The following is a 20,799-nucleotide window of genomic DNA, read 5'->3' as shown; positions in this document are numbered from 1 at the left end:
TCACTTTTTAACTGATTTTAAGGAAATATGCTGCAATTGGCTCTTGGAGACAGGATTGCAGAATACTATGCCCTTAGCCTCCAAAATATTTTCAATAAGTGTTTTCAAGGATTTTCTCACTTTTTGAGGAACAGATTTCCTTGTAGTGTCACTTAAAAGCTGTCATTGTGACAACTTTATCTTTATCTTTCAGAGGGGCCCCTATTATCTTTCAGAGGGGCCCCTATTAAACTGTCAATGAATTCTACAGGGTTTTCAGGAGATTTTTCAGCACTTAGCATGACATTGCAAATATTTTTGACATACTGTTCTTTGTGATATACTATGACATATGCATGAGCATCTTTTGGATTGTTACACCTGATCAACTTCAGTTTCATTGGCTATTTCCACTCAAGAGATCAGCATCATACATCTTCTGAACTGCATATTCAGTGTCAAATGCATGCCTCCTATGTTGAGATGTATCCGAAAAAAGCATTTTCGTGTAATTGCGTACTGTGACAAAGACCCCGGTTTGGCCCCAAGGTCTCTTCTACACATTGGGGTGGTGCCCCCAAAGAAGGTATACAGGGATCCGCTAGGACATTGCATTGCAGCCCTGCTGAATAGCATGGGCCAGTCACTGCAGCACTTCTCCCAATCTCAGCTCTCAACAGTTTGTTCAGGTGAAACCTATCCCAAACATATTCCTTGCAAGCAACCACCTTTTTATGAGTATAGCCAGGTTCAGAGAGGTGACAACCCACTTCCAACTCTAAAGTGGTGATAGCCCCATTAAGACTCACATTCACAAAACCTTCAACCCCGCAGGGTATCAGGAACTGATATAGGCAAATTCCCACTGTTAATTTCAGGGTTCCCTTGATCCACGGGCTAAGAACGGATCTTCAGACCTCTGGAGCAGGAGAACACCATGTCCTTGATGTCCCGGGATGTGTAGCTGGGTCTGCAGATTTGGCAAAAATTGTAGAAACACTGAAAAATGCACAAACTCAAATATGCCCCTTTCCATGCTGATGCGGACATTTGGTAGGCAAGGCGTCCCAAAAAGGAAACGGGGAGATCAAAATTCATTGCATCACCACAGGAGTGAAAGCTGCAGAGAGCAGGCAGGCAAGGCATCATAGTGAAATTCCGAATGGCTGCTTCACCTCTTTTCCCACACCACAAGGAGAGCCCCAGGAAGAAAACAACCTCAGTCAATCCGGATGGAGACCTACCCTAGAGCCACAGCTGCAGCCCATCATTTTGAAAGAAACCCTGGGGAGGGTTTAAAACATTATAAAATGAGCCCTAACCCCAGGCTGGGGTTGGGCTTGTGGAGTAGCAAAAGGATAGCATATGGAGAGGGCTGGAGAACTGCAGGGGGTAGGTGTGTGGCAAATGGAGAAGCAGAGAGTGGTGGTGGAGGAAGGATTAGGAATTAGAGCGGGAGAAGTAATTGGATGAGGGAGGTGGTTACTTCAAGGGAGAAGGTTGGGAAAGATTCGAAGGAGGAGATAAGGGGTGGGGAGTGGATGGCATAGATCATAAGGGATTAGTTGAAGAAGGGTGTAGGTTGTGAAAAACAGAGGTAAGGAGGTGGAGTTAAGGAGGAAGCGGTGAACCAGCAGGAGGAAGTGGTAAAAAGGAGGTAGCAGATAAACAAAAGGAGGACAAGCTCAACTGAGGGAGGGCTCGGATTTGGAAGCGTGGAGGAACACGCAGGGCAGCCAAGAGGATAGGCCTTGTATGCCGGATGTCTGTCTAGATGGGAGGATCTCGCAGATTTTTCTAAATGTTAGAAACTCTAGTAAATGGATCCTGCCATGAAAGTGAGATCTGCTAAACAGTCTCGTGCATACAGCGCTCTGTTTTGAAATGGAACTTACCAACATCCACACATAAAACCGCCCCTTGTATATTTGCTGCTTGGCAATGAGTAATCAGTGTGTTAGCTTCACTTTTAGGAAGTGTCCAAGCCAAAAGTGTAAACATGATTTTGGTTGTCAAATCTGCTACATAAGTGGTAGAAGAGGGATCATTCATAAGCAACTCGGGAAGAAATCCTGCATTTCTAGCTGGCACATATAGGTGAGCTGATATTGCAAGTAAACATTTTATACTTGTTCCATTAAAATGGAGGAGTCTGATACAGTTGAGACAGGATCAGTTGATGCAATTACCTGAGTCCAAATAAAAATCAAGGGAGCCTGATCCCTTTGTATTATAACCTTTACCTTAAAGGACTTCACCTTTTCACAGTATTCCACAGGTAACAATGTATACTCACGTGATAAAAATGCCAAGTCTAAGGCTACGGATTAGGCTGTTCTCGCCATTGGGGCCAGCGTGTGATGTATGCCCCGGGGCAGGTACACAGGGGGATCCCCATCTTGCAGCCTTGATTGCTGCCACAGGTGGAAGGATCAGCCAACAGCTCGAAGCCAGATGCAAAATCCCAAGGGACTTTATTACAACAGAAAACCAAGCGCTGTGGGCCCAGGGAGGAAAATAGAAACCCCAGACTTCCTTTTTGGACTCTGGTCCTCGCTCCCTCTCCCTCGCCCGTAGGTTCCACCAGTGGTGATCCAAGCATTGTTCATAGTTTCACTTCCCCAGTTCATCCACCTTGTCTGCAATGCCTATCTGTTTAAGAAAAGAGTCATCCCAGAATGATTAAAGGAAATACGTGCCTAATATATTAAAAGGACCAGTAGTGTGACTCAATGTAAGGTTATTTATTCAACATATTACATTTATTTTGGAAACAAACGGACTACAATCTATACCAACATACCAGAATTAGTTCCAAAAACAAAATATATACACACCTTTTTAGAGAGTAAAACCGTTTTTTTTAAACAACGTATTGCTAATGTGAATTCATCATAATGAATGTGGCTTTTGCTTTTGCACATATTTGACACCAATAATTCCTAGACTGGTGATTTATAATTACGTTTCCTTTAAGAGCTTTGAAATAACATTTTTTGAGACATGGACAGACGTTTTATGCCCGGTCTTCCTCGTGCTAAAAACATGATGAACTAGTTATCCTTCAGGGTGTGGCATACCCCAGATGAGCTGTATATCTGGGATTCTTAATCTCTGCTTTGGCAGTAGAGCGAGGGGACTTTTCAGACAGTCTCTATGTGTTACATGGCCTCATTTATATGCAAGCTCCTCCAGCGGAAGTTTGAGGAATGATGGTATGTAGTGACATTATGCACATGTGCTCAGGGTGCATCACTCCTGAGTTGCTTCTTGTGTCTTGCTTAACATGAATTTTAGAATAATATTGTTATGCTTAAGTTCTGTACTGTTTTCAGGGAAGGGACTTTTGCTCCCCTCCCTTTCTTCATGGAATCGCGGCCTTTCTTTAATTCTACCAGCTGCTGAGAGCATCTGCTTTTTGCAGTGTCCATCTTTTCTCTCCTACACGTTCCTCTTCTTCCTGCTTTCCTCCTCCTTATCTCCTCCCTTTTCACCTGTTGTGTCATCGTCTCCGTTTAATAATTTTCTTTGCAACTCCTATTTCAACTTATTCTCTCCTGCTGGTGATCCCTCCTCCTCTTTCCTCAGCTCCTCCTATTGATGTTCTCCCTTCCTCGGAACCGCTCTTCTAACTTCTCATCTGCTCCTCCTATTGATGTTCTCCCTTCCTCGGAACCGCTCTTCTAACTTCTCATCTGCTCCTCCTATTGATGTTCTCCCTTCCTCGGAACCGCTCTTCTAACTTCTCATCTGCTCCTCCTATTGATGTTCTCCCTTCCTCGGAACCGCTCTTCTAACTTCTCATCTGCTTCTCCTATTGATGTTCTCCCTTCCTCGGAACCGCTCTTCTAACTTCTCATCTGCTCCTCCTATTGATGTTCTCCCTTCCTCGGAACCGCTCTTCTAAGTTCTCGTCTGCTCCTCCTATTGATGTGCTTTCCACCCTTATCTTTTCTCAGCTGCTCCACCTTTGCCTACTCTCCTCCTATTAATATGCTTGCTTCTTCCCAGCTCCTGTTACCCCCTCCTTTCCAATTTCATATCTCCTCCCTCTGACAATCTCTGCCTACTCCTCGCTGCCACTCTTCTATGCACCATCACGCTCTGTCCACCTCCAGTCCAGACTCCTATACTACTTGTGACGATCTACCATCTTTTATAGTTGAGCCAGTAGGCCCATAGACTGGATCATTTACTGCTTACATTCAGCTGGGGGTTTCTCTCAGGTAAACGCCTTGATTTTGGCTGTCATGGCTGTATCTCTTTACTTGCACGCATAAGCGCAGCATGGCCTTGGCCTTTATTGAGGCTGGCTACCATCTTGGAATTGATTTGCTGCTGTTCACAGGCATGCATGCGGCTAGCATCCTCAGTCTTTCGGAGCTAGGTAAACCGTTGCTGGCCCAAGTTCTCCATGTTTGCAAACCAGTGGTGAGAAGTGCAGCAGACAAGAAGGAGAAGGGGGCGGTGAGAGGCAAGTAGAAAATATAAGTGGTGGAGGAGAGAAGGGGTACAGTGAAGGAGGGTTATAAGGAGATTGAAAGGAGGGAGGATGAGAAGACCTCAAGAAGTGGTGAAGAGTGTAAGGATAGTGAGTACAGGTGTCAGGAGGAGGTGGAAGAGAGAAATGAGCGACTAGAAGTTGGGAAGAAGAGAACGTGTGGGGGAGGGGGTTACAGAGTGTGAACAGAGGCATCAGGAGGAGGATTCCATGCCAGCAAAGAGCAAGGAGGCAACGCACAGTGATAAGAGAGTCAAGAAGGAAGTGGCGATATCAACAAAGCAGGTAGAGGGGGATGAAGAAACCAACAGAAGTGGCAGCCAGAACCCTAAAAAGTAGGAGAACTAATAAAGAGGCCAAGAGAGAAGTGGGGAGAAGGAAAGGTGAGAGGAGAAGTGAAGCAGAATGATGCAAGTCATTGAGGAGGAAAGGACAACCAACCTGAAGAAGTGTGGGTAGATAGGAGACAAGGCAGGCGAGAGAGTTAAGGAGGAGGAGGTGTCAAAGTAAAAAGTGCAGAAGTATGTTCAGCTGGTTGAGGGACCTAAGTGCTGGGAGAGGCTCTGGCAGGGTCTGGGACCAACACGCTTATGCTTACTGATCACAGGGCACATCTCGCTCTTGACAAAGATCAACCAGAGTGATGTCTGACCCCCATACCAATGTACCGAGCACCAAGGATGAGAGTGACTTCACACCCTGAATAGACATTCTGCAAATTACTTTGAAAGACAAGCAACCAAACACAAGAGTAGTGTTGTGGCACTTAAACGCAAAATACTGAGCAACTCTTTGACCACCATTTGACAGAGCCCAAGGGAGTAAGGGAAGTACTGAACGACTATGGCACTCCAGAAAGCCTGACTTACTTGCATTGTTTGAGTTACCCACCACTCTTATTCACTTCTACTTAATCCGTTGGTATTTTGTCTTGTCCAATAAAACCCTTTGAATCTTGAACTGTCCGCTAATTCCCTAGCTATGGCAATCTGTAGTGGAAACTATTCTGATACTATTTATATTTGGAATATTTTAAAAGTAAAAGGGCTGATGAGCTCATGTGGGTAAGAAGCACCTATACTTGACTTGGATAAGCCAGATGGTATCAACCCACCAGGCCATTAACTAAGGCTGGGGGGCTGTTACTATCCCGTACAGCCCTTTTCAAGTGTATTATTGCTATTAGCACTCGCATGGAGAGCATACACCTGTTTCCCAAAAAGAAAAAAAGATGGTCATCATTGAAATAGCAAAGGGGACCCATGGAAGAAGTCCATGTCTATGGTTTATGTATGTTCATATTTGATTAAACCATGTAGTTGTCAATTATAAAGGTCTATTATCCATTTAAGATTTAATATACTTCCTACCAGGGAACACATAGGCAGCAGGGTAGGCACCCTGTATCCGGATAGAAGATGCCGATTATGCAATGCTGCTATTGAAACTTCTCATCATATACTTACGTGTTGCCCGAAATTGATAAGTGCTTTTATTCGGAATGCCTTGGAATGGATTGGGGCTGTCCCCAGCAAAGAAACTGTCTTGTAAAAATTGAAAATCAATTGAATCAAGTAAAATAAAAAATAAATAAAAAATAAGTGCATTTATTAAGGGTTATTCGTTTTCACGGCTTAACCTGGAATTTACTGACTCTGATCAATTTTGGAACAGTATGTATTGTGCCACTTCACTAGTCATGGCTTCTTCTACATTTTATATTTCGAAAGAGGCTTGACGCTTATTTGCACAGATTTGACAAGAGTTCAACTTCACGGTCCTGTTTTATTGGTATTTTATGAATATTTTCTTACCTGATTGCTTTGCATGTTATCTTTTAAACCATATTGTAAATTGTTATTTAACAACTGTGTGCTGAAGGTTTTAATGTTTAACCAATTGCACAATATATAAAAACGTTTTAAAAAAGAACCTATGGATTATGGCAGCCAAACGGAGAAGGAAGCGGTGGAACTACTTGCACGTCAGGACACAAGATAGATGCGTATTTGTTTTTCATTTTGGAAATTAAGGAAGCTGGAGGTGAGCGTTGGAGTCAGCTGTCTGAAAGCTTGACACACAGGCATGGAGTGGCTAAAAAAGCCTGCATTCCAAACGTTTGGCTAGGAGGAGATGCCTGGCCCAGGTCTTTCATTGAAGACGGTGTGCCAGGTCAATGGCAATACACTGTGATAAGATGTCCCTCGCAGGCAGCCAGCAAAGCCTCCTCAGGCCTAGCTGGAGAGTACAAAGAAGAGGTGGGCATATGTTCTGGACCCACAGTGATTGGAGTCATTCTTCAACATGGTGGACAGTCCTTGGTTTTTCTGTTCTATGGATAGTGATGGGGCTGAAGTAATGACAGTGCATAGATCAGGAGGAGAGCAGTAACACTAAGACCAGAGGCTTCAGGAACTGGGAAGTGGACATTAGAGCAGGGATTGAATGGAAGAAGAAACAATATGGAAAAGGGATGGCCCGTGACCAAAGAGGGTCTGAAAAGGAGACCATCCATCTGGCATCTATACATTCATGACTGTACACATAAATAAGTAACACTAGGGATTCAGTACTGGCAACACTAATATAAATCACACATTTTTATTATTGATTTCATTCAGTGTAACACAGTGTAAACTTGACATTGCGGCAAGCGGCATTAAACAAGACCAAAATTCTTTGTTGCTATACTTTCAAAATATGAATACTTGTGGTTTAAAGCTTTTAGAGTTTCTTAGGAACGGATATATTAGTTTCTCTCAACGCAGCTTCAAAAGCTCAGCAACGGCTTGAATCACCCCCCTTCTTTCAAGCGCATAGGGGACATATGTCGGAACACTGTATGAAGCTTCTATAAATACATGTATTGAATGGGCCGCAGTGAAGGTGGTCAAGAGGGAGGTTAAGTAGAGGGCAGCCAACCCTAGAAAAACAGGAAGCAAGGCACGAGGAACACTTGTCCACTGGTCTATAAATCCTATAGCGACGGGCGAAAATCCATAGACCTGCATCATCGACACAAATGTCGTTCCAGTATCAAACCACTGCTCCAAGATGACTCAAAGAAATTAGAATCAGAAGTGTCTGGTAATCCCTTTCCCTGAGAAGGCTCCTGTGCTTTGGCGATCAAACAGCAGAAGACCGCGACGAATGCAGTAGCTACTCAAAATCTTTAACCAGGCCTTCCGCACGGATCCTGTTTGCATCGGCTTATGTCTGCGGTAAGGACAGCAAAGGGTCAATTTCAGAGCACAGTCTCACGTATGACTCCAATGAGACTATGGGGCCTCTCGTGATCAGCCCGGTGGCCCCTCCTCTCCACTCTTGGTCCTTCTGTGCTAGTAAAAGTGCTCAGGTCACCACAGCTCTCCAGGTGAAGTAAGCCTGGGTGTCTTCGAAAAGGCAGGGAATGGGGTCCCCTGGAACCAGACGGTTGAGTGGGGGTCATTACCTGCATGAGCATAAGGAAAGGAAGAGAAAATGGAGAAACATCATTGAACTTGATTGCTTCACTTTGCATGAATGACTATTCCAAACCAAACATTGTTTCCATTGCTGCTTTCTTACAATTAGTACTAAACCAGCATTGGCAATCATTGGGAACAAAGAGGGACGATGATCCCCAATATGGGCACGTATGGCCCACAGTTTGGGACTAGTCATAAATGCAACTAATCATGAGTGTGGGTGATACATCATAGTAGAACTGGTACCCCTTCACAGTTGGCACATCTGGAGGCTGAAGCGACACCGCTGCTTCTGCCGTGGGCATCTCCCAACACAGAGATGCAATCGGCATCACAAAAGCCTGCTGAGCACAGACCTTTCAGGGTAGGACAAAGTAATTGCGTTGTAAAAAAAATAAATCCACCTAACTAAACAATTGATACTGTGCACAACTTTAAAACTGGAGCACCCATTTACTTTGTATGAGCATCTCTCAGGCTTCTTGCCGGAGATGGCTTAAATAAATGATGATGCTATGTTCTGATGCATACACTACTCCAATGGGCTAATGCATCAATTACTTAATAATTATACTACTCTTTCCCATCAGACTATTTACTTCCTGGGAGTGAGGGAATGACTCATTGGCAGGGAACACGGATTGCCTCTTTGAAAAAAAGGAAACATTTTAGACTCTTTCCTTAATCTAACTTTTAATATACACCTCCTGTCCCAAACCACATTCAGAATGTCAAACTATTGTACAAAGACAGAGCTAGTTCCACTGCCTCTGCTTTGCAAACCCAGTCTATGTGGTTTTGTACACGTGCCTGGAACAGGGAGTTTCAAGATGTCAGATTAGCCTATTCAACGCGTAGTGGGGTACTCAGAAGGGGGAATTACTCAGCAACCTGAAATCTTAACACATAACCGGTCCCAGACCAGATACAATTACCAGTCATATGTACAAGTCATAGAACGTAGCCCTACCCAGAGGGAGGGAACCAAGGCCCTATGAAAGCCCAGGCTGAGAGACGGAGTGAGAGGGCGTGGAATAGCAGAGCAGTGAATTGTGGAAGCGTGGAAGTGCAGAGATAGATGAAGGTTCAAGAGGAGGTAGTGGTGTCGAGAGAGCTAAAGATGCCGGTGGAGGAGGTACTGAGAGAGGTGAGGGTGCACGAGGAAGTGAGGTGCAGAGAGAGAGGCGGAGTCACAGAGGGAGCAAAGGGTGGCAGACCGGGGGTGCAAGTGCATAGAGAGTACCTAGTGCAGGAGGAGGGGAGAATGCAGAAGAGGTTGGGGCAGTGGTCGAAGTGAGCACGAGCGGTTGGGAAAGGTGCTCCTCTACTTTTTTATATCAAGTTTTACAGCTCTTATACTTTCATTTTGAAAAGAAACCACTCCGGAATGGTTTCATTTTAAAATAAAAGTGTAGGAAGAAGTTGAAACTTGCACTTTCAGTGCACTACACTGAACGTTCCCTAAAAAGGCAGGCACATGTGTTTGGGGGTTTGTATTGTGTTTGGGACGTAGCGTGGTGATGGGGTTTGTGGGGAGTGGGTGCAGGCCAGCAGGGAGCATAGTTCCACTACTTCCTTTCGTACACTTCGACCACTGGGTTGGGGGAAGTACGAGAGAGAACCAACGTTAATCATGGAGGCAAAGAAGAGGAGAAACAGAATATCTGAAGAGAGCAAGGGAAAGAGCTGACAGAGAGGAGAGACTCTTAATTGGAGGTGAGAATGAGGATCTGGACATAAGACGAGAGGATGGTGCCAGTTTCACTGGAAGTGAAGGGCTAGCAAGAGTAAGACAACAGTCTACTTGCTGTCTAGGAGAAATGAGAGTAGAAACAAGCTCATTAACAGTAGGTTGACTACAGCTGAACCATAACTGTACTAAACAAGGATTTTGTTCACAATATACTATATCAATCTGTAGCCATACCTCATGGACACTAAACATATTGGGCATTCCCAGTGGAACCTTCAAGTAGGTTCACATTGTCCTGGGAGTGGCCAACAGCTTGACATTTTAGGTAGGGTGACTGTGTCCTGTCCCAATAATACTTCGTCCCAGCCTGTTCAGCACAGCAGGAAATGAAGCTTTACACCTAGAGTTGCGTGCCTGACCTAGCCAGAGCCATTTCTGAAGCAGGACCAATGTTGCAGGTGGTTCTTGGAGTTAGGCGGAGGGTCAGAATTCGTTAAACATCAAGACGCAATTAACAGATGCGAGGCGCCACATGAAATACCTGATCAAGGAAGTTGGCACTTGTGATGGCTTCATCCATGTGCTCTTCATCAGACTTTAGAACTGACTTGATGTTGTCCACCAGCTCCTGTATGTCAGGGGTCATGCTGCAAGGAGACTCCTCCAGAAACTTGGCCACGAGCAGCTTAGTGTCTATGTAGGACTTGTAATCCACCAATGACCGGGGTCTTGCACGCGCAGCTCTGGTGCGCAGCGCCCTTCGCAAAGTGACAGCGGCAAATTTTGGCCTTAATTCAGTTTGCGTTGCAGCTTCACAACTTGCCACTGGCCCTGAAGTACAAAAAAAGGAGAAAATTACTATTATAAAGAAAATTAGTCATTGGAATTTTTTAAAAAGCAGACTTTCATTGTGTTCTCACACTTCCAGCAGTGGCAGGTTGAAGTGGTAATGATTATTATTTTTTCTTCAAACGTTTTCGCAATCGCTACAAGACGTAAAAACATAGCTCAGTACGGGTCTACCACAGGACATTTTCTAGAGGACAAATAAATACGATTATCTTCCTTTTGCACGTTTTAATAATAGGCGTACTTGTACCTTAATTGTAAAGCTTTGGTAACTTATGTGAAATGCCTGCTAATGAATTACATGGTCACTTTCAAAATACAAATATGTGCACATTTAAAGAGACACACATTCATGGAAAGTAAAGGGAAACAATGTAAGTTCATAGAAAGGCAAACTTTATGGTTTAAATGCTAGCCTTAAAAGCATACTGAAGGGTGTACATTGAAGTTAAAATCAGAAGCTTACATTGAAGTTAAAATCAGAAGCTGCGTGTTATGTTTTGTTAGTGTTCCAGAACCACTTATGGTTCTGGAACACAGGAGCGTTGGAAGGAGAGGCCAGCGGAGGTGCTTGTTGCTCCCTGTGCTCTCCTGCTGAATAAATATTTGCCTCTATAACGAAGTGGCGTCCTCTCATTGAGCGCAACAGTAGCGACAAGGATTTGCCGGCCCTGCAGAGAGAGCGCAGCGGCTGCGTGGAGAAACCCAGTTGGGAACCAGAGAGAGGTCTCTGCCAGTGGAACAGGGACTAAGGTCCTGACTGTGCAGCCCCAGGTGAGAAGGGGGGTAGGGGAGTGTATGCCGCCGGTCTACAGAGAAAGGCAGCTCTGGTGGCGTAAGCGGGGTGGTGCAAGCCCCTCAACGAGAAAGGAAACAAACAACAACAACAAAAATGTACCGCGAGCGTACAAAGGAAATCACGCTCGCGTGTGCTCTTCTCGCCTCAGTGACGACGGGGTGAACGTTGCGAGGACAACATTGTGCGTCAAGAACTCGAGTGTCCCTCCTTCCATTGATCAGCCGAACTAACGAGGACACTCTCCACAGAGCGTAGGAGGAAAGAAATAGCTCCACACAACGGAGCCTTGTAAAACAGAGCACTATATAAAAGGAAAAAGGACACTCTTTGCAGAGCACAGGAAGGGAGGAAATAACTCTATAAAACCGAGCCCTATATAAAAATTAAATTTACATTTTTTTTTCTCTTTCCATCACAAATATAAGGATCAGAGAAGGAACACCACAGCAAATGACAACCGTAATAAAATCAGGACAGTGCCCAGCAACTTCCCTTAACTCAGAAAAACAATAATTAGAGCATAAGGACAAGTAATCTAAACAAACATGGCTACTGCAACTATACCACATCCACCCCCATTCCTGGCTGAACCACGATAAGGTGGGAAAGGTGGAAGAAGATGTTTGAGACGTACAATGTGGCCATGGGTTGGAATAACACTTCAAGGAAAAAAGTACTATTACTACATAATTTGGGCCCAGAGGGCCGCAGTGTCTTTGACAGACTGCCATAACTGCCATAACTGCAAGGAGAAGGAGCAGGAGATTTTGATGAGTTTACCTGGGCTATCAAAAAGATAGAACAACATTTAGAGACAAAAAAGAATGTGACATTCGAAAGGCACAAGCTCTTCCAAAGACCCTTCTGAACAGGTGGGAGGGTATGTGGCTGTACTGAGGACATTGAGTCACACATGTGAATTCGGCACGTTAACAAATTCCCTGAACCGGGATCAATTGGTGAGGTGCACCACCAACCCCAGTGTGCAAGAGAAGCTACTAGCAAAGAATATGACTTTAGAGCAACCCGTAGAACTCACAAACAACGCAATACATGACAGAAATGAAGGTAGAGAAGTACAGCTAGGAAGTATGTGCAATGAGCAAAAAGACGGGTACAGGCACAAGGAGAGAGTGGCCCAGGTGCAAGTGCTTCAGGTGTGGAAATGTGAGACATGCATTGACGAGTGTATTTTGCCCGGCGAAAAATTCTGAGTGCATTAAGTGCAGATGTAAGGGCCATTTTGCACACATGTGCAAGGAGAACACAATTAACATTGTGGAATGCAAGCAAAGTCAGCAGGAGCAAGAAGTAAGGACAACTCCTCAAGGTGGGGAAGAAAAACCCATGCACATATTTGAGATATCAGTAGTGTCTGGGGGGATGGAAGGTCTGGTGGACACGTTTCACATTGATGGATCCAAAATATCAATGAAAGTTGATAATGCCTTGCCGTGGACAATTATCTCAAGGGAAACTTTCACCGGGACGCTGTCAAAAAGAGTACACGAGCTGTCACCACCTGAAGTACAACCATGTGGTTATGGCAAGACACAGATCGAATTATAGGGAGGTTCCAAGGGTGTGTTGGCTATAAGGGAAGAGAGTGCATAACGAACATCCTGGTAGCAAAGAAGGGATCATCCTTGCTGGGTTGGGAGGAGCAAAATGATAATATAGGGGTTCGAATACAAGCAAATGCACCAATTCCTTTGACAATAGCAGAAGTGGCAGACAACTGGGCCTCAGAGTTCCCAATGGTGTTCACAGAAAAATTGGGGATGCTAAGGGATTTTGAACATTGCATCAAGGTGAAAGCAAGAGCACAACCAGTGGTACACAAGGTACGACCAGTTCCCCACCACATGAAGCAACAGCTTCATAAGGAACTTGATGGACATTTGCAGAGAGAAGTAATAGAGCGGGTGCAAGGCATGGAATGGTTATCGCTGGTACTGCTTGTAGCAAAAAGCAATGGAAAGATTTGGTTATGTGTTGACTTAAGAGATCTGAATAAGAATATCTTAGTAGAGAGGCACTCCTTGCAGTGATATCCGAAGTGTTGGCAGTGTTGGGTGAAGCAAGTTGGTTTACGGGGATGGATTTGTCTGCTGCCTACAACCAAGTGCCTCTATCACATCAATGCCAAGATGTTAACGCCTTCATCATGCCGGAAAGGATGCCATTTGGGTTGGCGTCAGCAGCAGCTGTGTTTCAGTGTGTAATGGAAAAGGTCTTGGAGGGTGTCCGGTTAAAGGATCGAATACAAAAGGTGAGAGTCAATAGGATCGAAAACAAAAGGGTTGACATTTTGTTTTATTATATTTTTTTGGGGGGTTTTCATTTGGGTAAAAATGTGGTTTTTACCACAAAAACAGGGGTTGGGTGGACCCCCCCCCCCCAAAAAGAAAATGTAAAAAAAAAAAAAAAGAAATGTTCGAACCTTTTGTTTTCGGTCCTTTTGATTCGACCCTTTTGTCATTCGATCCTTTTGATTCCATACTTTGACCTATAACCGTTTTGGAGGGTTTCAGAAATGTAATTGTGTTTCAAGACGCCATCCTAATTTTTGCAAATTGTATAGAACAACATGACAGGGTGTTGAGGGATGTGTTGGGAAAGTTGAGTGAGGCAGGGCTCGCAGTGTAATGCAGCAGATGTAGGATTGGTGTGCGTGAAGTAGAGTATCTGGAGCACAGAATTTCATCTCAGAGAATTTCACCCAAACAAAATATAGTGGAAGAAATAAGTAAAGCTCCAGCTCTGCAAACTAAAGATCAGTTGAGGTCATTCATGGGGATGACAGAATTGTACCACAAATTTGTCAAGAATTTTGCTGTCATCTCGACTCCTTTGAGAGCATTATTGAAGAAATGTGTGAATTTTGTGTGGTCTAAGTACGGAAGCGTTCCAGGAGATCAAGGAAGGGATTTCCAGTGCGCCCTCTTTAGGGGGGGTTGTGAGCGGTCACAAAACAGTGTTGACGGTAGATGCTAGTTTAAGTGGTCTGGGGGCGTCATTGTGGCCCGGAAGGAAGAACATGTCATAGCTTTTGCATCCAGACCGTTGAGGGGTGCTGCGAGAAATTATTTGGTTGTGGAGAGAGTAGCTTTGCTGGTTTATTGGACTGTCATACATTTTAAATGATGTCTGTGGGGTCAGCGTTTTACTGTTAAAACTGATCACAGACCGTTGGTACTGATGTTAAATGGGGAGGTTGGTCCAAGGGCTCACTCAGAATTTTAAAATGGGTATTAGGATTACAAGGATATGATTTTCAAGTCTGCTATTTTTCGGGTAAGGAAAATGTGGTGGCGGATTGTCTTTCTTGGCTGCCGGTGGGCTGTGGCACCAGAGGTGTTCAGGGAGAAAAAAAGGACGAAGAAATTATTGTTGCCAGTATTGAACAGGGTGCCTTAAATGAGGAGGAATGGAGGTCAGCTGAGAGAGATGATTTAGTGCTGAGCAAAGTGAGGGAATGGACAGTGGAGGGATGGCCTTGAAAGAGTGATCTGGACAGGAAGTTTTATTGGTTTTTTGAGGTAAAGGAGGAGTTATCTTTATCAGGAGGGAATAATAAAAGAGGAAATAAAGTGATTACTCCTCAGGGTGCCAGGAAAAGATTAAAAGATTAATAGAGATTGCTCATCAAGGGCATTGCAGAATGAATAGCACAGAAACGATGTGAAGACAGGACTATTGGTGGCCAGCAATGGATAGTGGAGTTGATAGAGAAATAAGGAATTGAAGAGTTTGTTTTGCAAGTGATAAAAGGAGGGTAGTACAGGAAATAACACTTCGGCTGGTGCGGGTACCAGGGGAGCCTTGGAAAAAGGTTGCAATGGATTTGATGGGTCCAATCCAGAGTTTGGGTGAAGGATTCAAGTTTGTTGTAGTGTTAATGGATTATCACTCGAAGTGGATAGAGTGGAAGGTGCTAAAAGAAGCAACCACGGTGGAGTTGGTGACGTTTTTTGAAGAGGTGTTTTTTCGTGAAGGGTTTCTCACAGAGATTGTAACAGATAATGGGGTGCAGTTCTGTTCAGGGACAATATGGAATTTTTGACACAGTTTGGCATCAAGCACACATGCACGGCTTTCTATCATCCTAGAGCTAATGGAATGGTGGAACAAGCAAATAGGTTTATTAAGGGGGGGCAGTCAACTAGCCATGAGGTCGGGTTGGTGTGGAGTGAAGTGTTGAAGCATATGGTATGGAGTTATTGTGTTACACCCCACTCAGTAACAAAGGTGTCTCCCTTTGTGTCACTAAAAGGGAGGCAACCGGGGACAAAGTTGTGTGCTGGGTGGCTAGGGCTGGCATGTAGTGTAAATGTCATTCCGAAGGAAGTGATGAGGATGGTAGAAGAGGCACAATGTCAGTATAAAGATGTGTTTGACGAACATTTCAAAGTGAAGGAAAGAATCTGGGAAGTAGGGGATTGGTGTTATGCTCACCTGGCTCCCACAGAGGCGTCGATCTGAACTGGACAGCTGCAGTCTCCACCAATGTGACCCGTAGGGCCGAGATGACGGACTGGACTGGCCCACCTAGCTTCGTTTGTTTGGCCGTAGGAATATTCTTCTGCAAGTGGAGAAAGGGAATTAACCACCCGTGGAGTTAGAGTGTAAATCCCCCCAAGCCTCTGCTGTTCTCCCCACGGATCACCTTTGATGTCCCCCCCTTATAGTCTCACCTGATGGTTTGAAAATATGAGTTCTCCATCCTGCATTGAGCGCAGGGGCGCGTTGATAACCAGTTGCTTCACTGGCTCGAAGGAATTGGTGAGTTCCAGAACAATATTGACTCCGAAAAGTATGTTGTTCGTAAGATTTCAAATGCCTGACTTTCACTCTTGTCCGATTCCTTGCATTTTGCAGCTTGACCCTAGTGAAGAGTTCCTTGTGGCAACCGGTAATATTCTGGTAAGGATTTGTATTCCCAACACAGTTCGATAAATAATGTCAATATGTAACCTGTTGCTTTCTCCCTTATTCAGGCACTGAGAGAAAGTATGAAGTCTCGGGGAATAATACCTCCGGCGGTAAAATCAGGTAAGTCTAATGTGGTGAGGAGGGTTCCCCTTGATAGTCCCTTTGTTTCACCTTGTTGTCCTTTTGTTTCCCCTTAGGGGCCGGGGTACGGCAAAGATGCAGTGGGAGCTGCGCCGACCGGTGAAGATGAATAGTACCCCGGTGGTAAAATCAGGTATCTATGGGTGGGTTACTAATATTCCTCTGTGTATTCCCTTGGCTCACCTTGCTGTTCTTGTCTACTCCTTGGGTGCCGGAATGCGGCGGGAACATGCAGGAGGATGCAGTGGAATGTGAAGATGCTGCGAAGGCCGGTGAGTTCAGCGCGGCGCTGCAGCAGGCGAGGCGAAGCACATAAAATAACTTCTTTCTTCCAGCTCGAAGGCGCGATAGATCGGGAATTCAGGTAAGGATCAAAGGTATTGCTCTTGTTCTAACCTTTTCTCCTTCTTTCTCCCTTTTTCTAGGAGCTCCAAACTTGAGGCGGGCGTGGCTGAAGGCTGGATGCAGACTTGCAGGCACGGTGAGCATTACGCTGCTGGATGCAGAATACACGAAGCATGTGCTGCTCTTTGGGCGTGGTTTAAATAGCCTCCAAAATAGTCCCAGGTAAGTATTCCTCGCCAGCCCCGCCCGAGTAAAAAAATAGTCCCTAGGTAAAATAGTCCCTTCCAAGCCTCGTTTGGCTTGGAGCTCTTGCAGCATGGTCTGCATCAGGTAAACTTGCAGCATGGTCTGCATCAGGTAAGTTCTACTCTGAGCCTGGCGCCAGGACTGACTCTCCATATGAGCCTGGCGCCATAGGCGCCAGGACCGCACCCAAACAGCCCCTAGCAGGGGTTTTTGGGCTTGCCCAAAGTAACTTGATGCCTGCTTCCGGGGTTGCTGGACCTGGTCTGGATCCCCGGGAGTAGGCATCATGACAATTGGCTATTGATAAAGAATCCCAGGTATGGGCTCAAATGTCTAGAGAGCACATTTTTGGGGCCAAAAAGGATTGCCGCCGTGAGGAATAGTGTGGTGGTGGTCGATGGGGGAGAAGTGTCGTCCAAGGGTAGGTTGGTGTTAAGTGAGGAGGTGTCAGGTGAAGGAAGAGTGGAATGTCGCAAGGATGGTGATAGTGGGTTGAAGAGTATCGGTGAAGAGGTGGAAGTAAAGAGTGCGTAAGTGGAAATTAGTGTTGGCGAGGAAGTGAAGAATGCAGGAAGACGTGTCAGTGGTAGAGTAAAAACATTTCCAGTTAAGTTGAAGAATTTTCTGTGTGATTGACGATAAATGCATGACAGCACATTGTTTTTATTAGATAGCAGTTCTTTAGTTTAGTTTTCAATTCATTTTAAGTTGGGGGGTATATTTGTATATGTATGAATTTGTGTTATTTTGTTAAGAGGGAAGATGTGTTATCTTTTGTTAGTGTTCCAGAACCATAGTTCTGGAACACAGGAGCGTTGAAAGGAGAGGCCAGCAGAGGCGCTTGACGCTCCCTGCGCTCTCCTGCTGAATAAATATACTTGCCTCTATAACAAAGTGGCGTCCTCTCATTGACGGCAACACTGTGCTTCTCAATTGTTAACGCTACTGTGCCTTGAGCAGGAGCTCTGATCAAACCACAGCTATTACATGTGTATGTTGTATGTATATTTATTGGGATAGCGTGAAGATCATCGATACAAAACTCTGCATAAAAGCATCCATGGCTGTCGGGTAATCCCACAAGAACACGCCAGCTGCACGCTGGGTACATAGACAAGGTGCATTAGGGAGGTGATGAGGCCACATGATGGGGCCACATAGACAGACAGTGAGAACAGTAAACATGTTTACCATAAAAGAGATGCTTTTGAGAAAAACACACTCGCAATAGCAGTAGAAATCCGTTTTTTTTTTTAAATGAGTGACAAAAGTAAATTTTCCTTGTTGAATTGTGTTTTTCACAGGTTGTCCAGAACCCTGGTGCACATTTCTGTTTTCTTCACTCCGTACAAGAATGAAAAAGAAAAAACACGATTTCAATGAAATGATAAAACAAACAAATGCACAGATCTTTTACCCATGAACATCCAAATGCCACAGAAGAAAGGTTTGTGTGGTGCTTAAATGCCACTTGACTGAGGCATACAAAAAGTGCAGTGAAGAAACAATACATAAATATCTTCATCAGCAGAAGCAGATGATGCACTGGTTTGGAATAATCATGAACTCCCACCTATTGGAACAGCGGAATCATTATTAGGACATTGCCCTGCGGGTACTGCTGGCAGGGGTGTTGTGCTTGGGGTCCTTGTTGCAGAGCACAGCCTGTGCATAGTAATGCGGCATGACTGTATTGATATTAATGATGACCTGTCTGATGTCATCAGTGATGGCATTGATGAGGTCATGAGTAGTGCCTGACAGGGCAAATTATGCTTCCTTTCCTAACCGTAATTGACAAATTCCAGAGTTTCTTTTTAGGTTTCACATAGTATCTGTTGGGGGCTGCTCCGGGACACCGGGCAGCCCCATACTCGGGTTGGGTGGCACCCGACAAAAGACACACTGATGCGGCGCCCATGCCGCAGACACAGGGGTGGGGTTTCAGCCCACCCGCTCCGGATCACCGGAGCTCCACACACATGGCCGGGGGAACCCGGCTCACCGCGGCCCCGGCTCTGGGGGCACCCAGTCCGGGGTCGCCTCCCCAACCCGCCTCACATGGTTGGGGGACCCACAGGGACGGCGTTGCCCGGCAGGGGCACCGTCCGGACGGCGTTGCCCGGCAGGGGCAACGTCCTCACGCTGGGCCCCGTCCTTGGGCCCAGCGCATGCAGCGCAGCACCAACGTGGTGCCTCACAAAAGAACGACGCTGGAGTCAGCCAGATGGTGGTGAGATTGACGAGCCGGAAGCGGCTCGCTTCTTTTATTATCTTGGTCACATAGCTACTGCCACGCTCCCAGGAGGGGTCGCAATGAAACACCTATGACCACTCTACTAAGACACCCTTTATTTTTATTTTTTAAATTCAATTTTATTGGTTTTTCAAGGCAACAAAGCATTAATACAAACAATGGCAACCGGGCACCGGCCCGAGCCAACTTCGATTAGAAAAACTCTGCTGTTTACACCCTACCTCCCCCCTCCCGCACAAGACCCCTAACGATGAGCCACACGATCCACATCTCCATGAATAAACGTTTCGGGCAGCTCCAACCGGGCATACAAGGAATTAACATAAATGGACTTTACTTGAGGAAGTGCAAAGAGTCTCCTACCACAACCAGTTTTCGGGCCGGGTGGGGTACATCAGCTAGGCTCCCATATCGTCCTCAACATTGGCGAACGCTTCCATAAATTTCAGCCAATCAGTCTCAACCTGCGTGCAGGAGCCGTGTAATGCTGATGTTAGTCTCTCCATGAAATAAATGTCTTTGGCCACCAACACCCATTCCCTCTTCGAGGGGAGGGATGCTCTCTTCCAAGTCCTGGCCCGTACAGCTCTGGCTGCCAATAGCAAGAAGTGTGTCAGGTCCGGGAGTTTCTCCCAGTGGTTGTCCCTGTAGCGGAGGCCAAATATCAATAACAATGGGTATGATGGGTAAACTCCCTCTCCCGCCTCCACGAGCCAGCTGAGCACTTCAGACCAATAGACTTGTACTTTCCTGCAGGACCACCACATATGCCAGTAGTCGGCTCTTTCCCCACATCCGTGCCAACACAACGGGACAGTGTCTGGGAACATCCTAGAGAGGGAGATCGGGTCGTACTGCCATCTGTGGAGAAGCTTGATGGCGTGGGACCTGTACTGGCATGAGATAGAAGTCTTAAATGCCCTGCTACATAGCCTCCCCCAGAGCCCGTCCCCGATGGTGCAGCCCAAGTCCCTCTCCCATTTCCCTCTAAGGCTCTTAGTCGTTCCCTCGCGGGAGGTTAACAGTGCTCTGTAAAGGAGGGAGATGAGGCCCTTCATTTCTGTGTGGGAGTCTAAGATTTTTTCAACCGGGGTCAGCCCTCTTTGTAAGCATGATTTTAGTTTAGGTTTGATTAGGATGCCATTAAGGCGCAGGTATAAGAGCGGGGAGAGCCTGCCGATTCCCAGAGCCGCTTCGAGTTCCTGTATACTTATGAAAGTGTCTTCCCTTACCAATTGGCCTACTCTACACAGGCCCGCGTCAAACCATGACTGATAGTGTTCGTGGCCCGGAATTTCTTCGAGGACTGGCGTTGACCAGATGTGGCTCAGAGGAGAGGGCCATGTGGTGACTTTCTCGCTAGAGCCTTTCCCTGCTAGTGCTTTCCACATTGTGCCCAGTATTGGGTGGTCCCTTATTCTTTTGGGAAGCTTTTTCAGTGGGACCCATAGCCATTCCCCCACCGTGATTGGGCGCAGGTAGAAATTTTCAATGTATACCCATTGTTTATTTGTGTCCTCTCTAAGGTGGGGAGCCAGGGCCCTAAGTTGGGCTGCTCTATGGTAGGCATTAAGGTCTGGGAGGGCA

The 20,799-nt window shown here is 45.7% G+C and overlaps 1 protein-coding gene across 3 annotated transcripts in view; it reads right to left on the bottom strand.

Moving 5' to 3' along the window:
- Positions 1-2,686: 2,686 nt before the first annotated feature.
- ENTREP1 (endosomal transmembrane epsin interactor 1) overlaps positions 2,687-20,799 on the bottom strand; it is a 367,539-nt gene continuing 349,426 nt past the window's right edge. For all 3 annotated transcript variants that reach the window (XM_069625781.1, XM_069625780.1, XM_069625782.1), the window contains 2 exons: positions 10,182-10,471; positions 2,687-7,931 (listed from right to left, as the gene is read on the bottom strand). In XM_069625781.1, the coding sequence (XP_069481882.1) occupies positions 7,725-7,931; positions 10,182-10,471 (497 nt within the window). In that variant the 3' untranslated portion in view covers positions 2,687-7,724. The remainder of the gene's footprint in view (positions 7,932-10,181; positions 10,472-20,799) is intronic.

This window comes from Ambystoma mexicanum, chromosome 6p (assembly GCF_040938575.1).
Source record: "Ambystoma mexicanum isolate Mex_15411 chromosome 6p, UKY_AmexF1_1, whole genome shotgun sequence".
NCBI classification, from domain to species: domain Eukaryota; kingdom Metazoa; phylum Chordata; class Amphibia; order Caudata; family Ambystomatidae; genus Ambystoma; species Ambystoma mexicanum.
The sequence above is the reverse complement of the archived record's forward strand: the minus strand, read 5'-3'. Positions and strand labels throughout refer to the sequence as shown.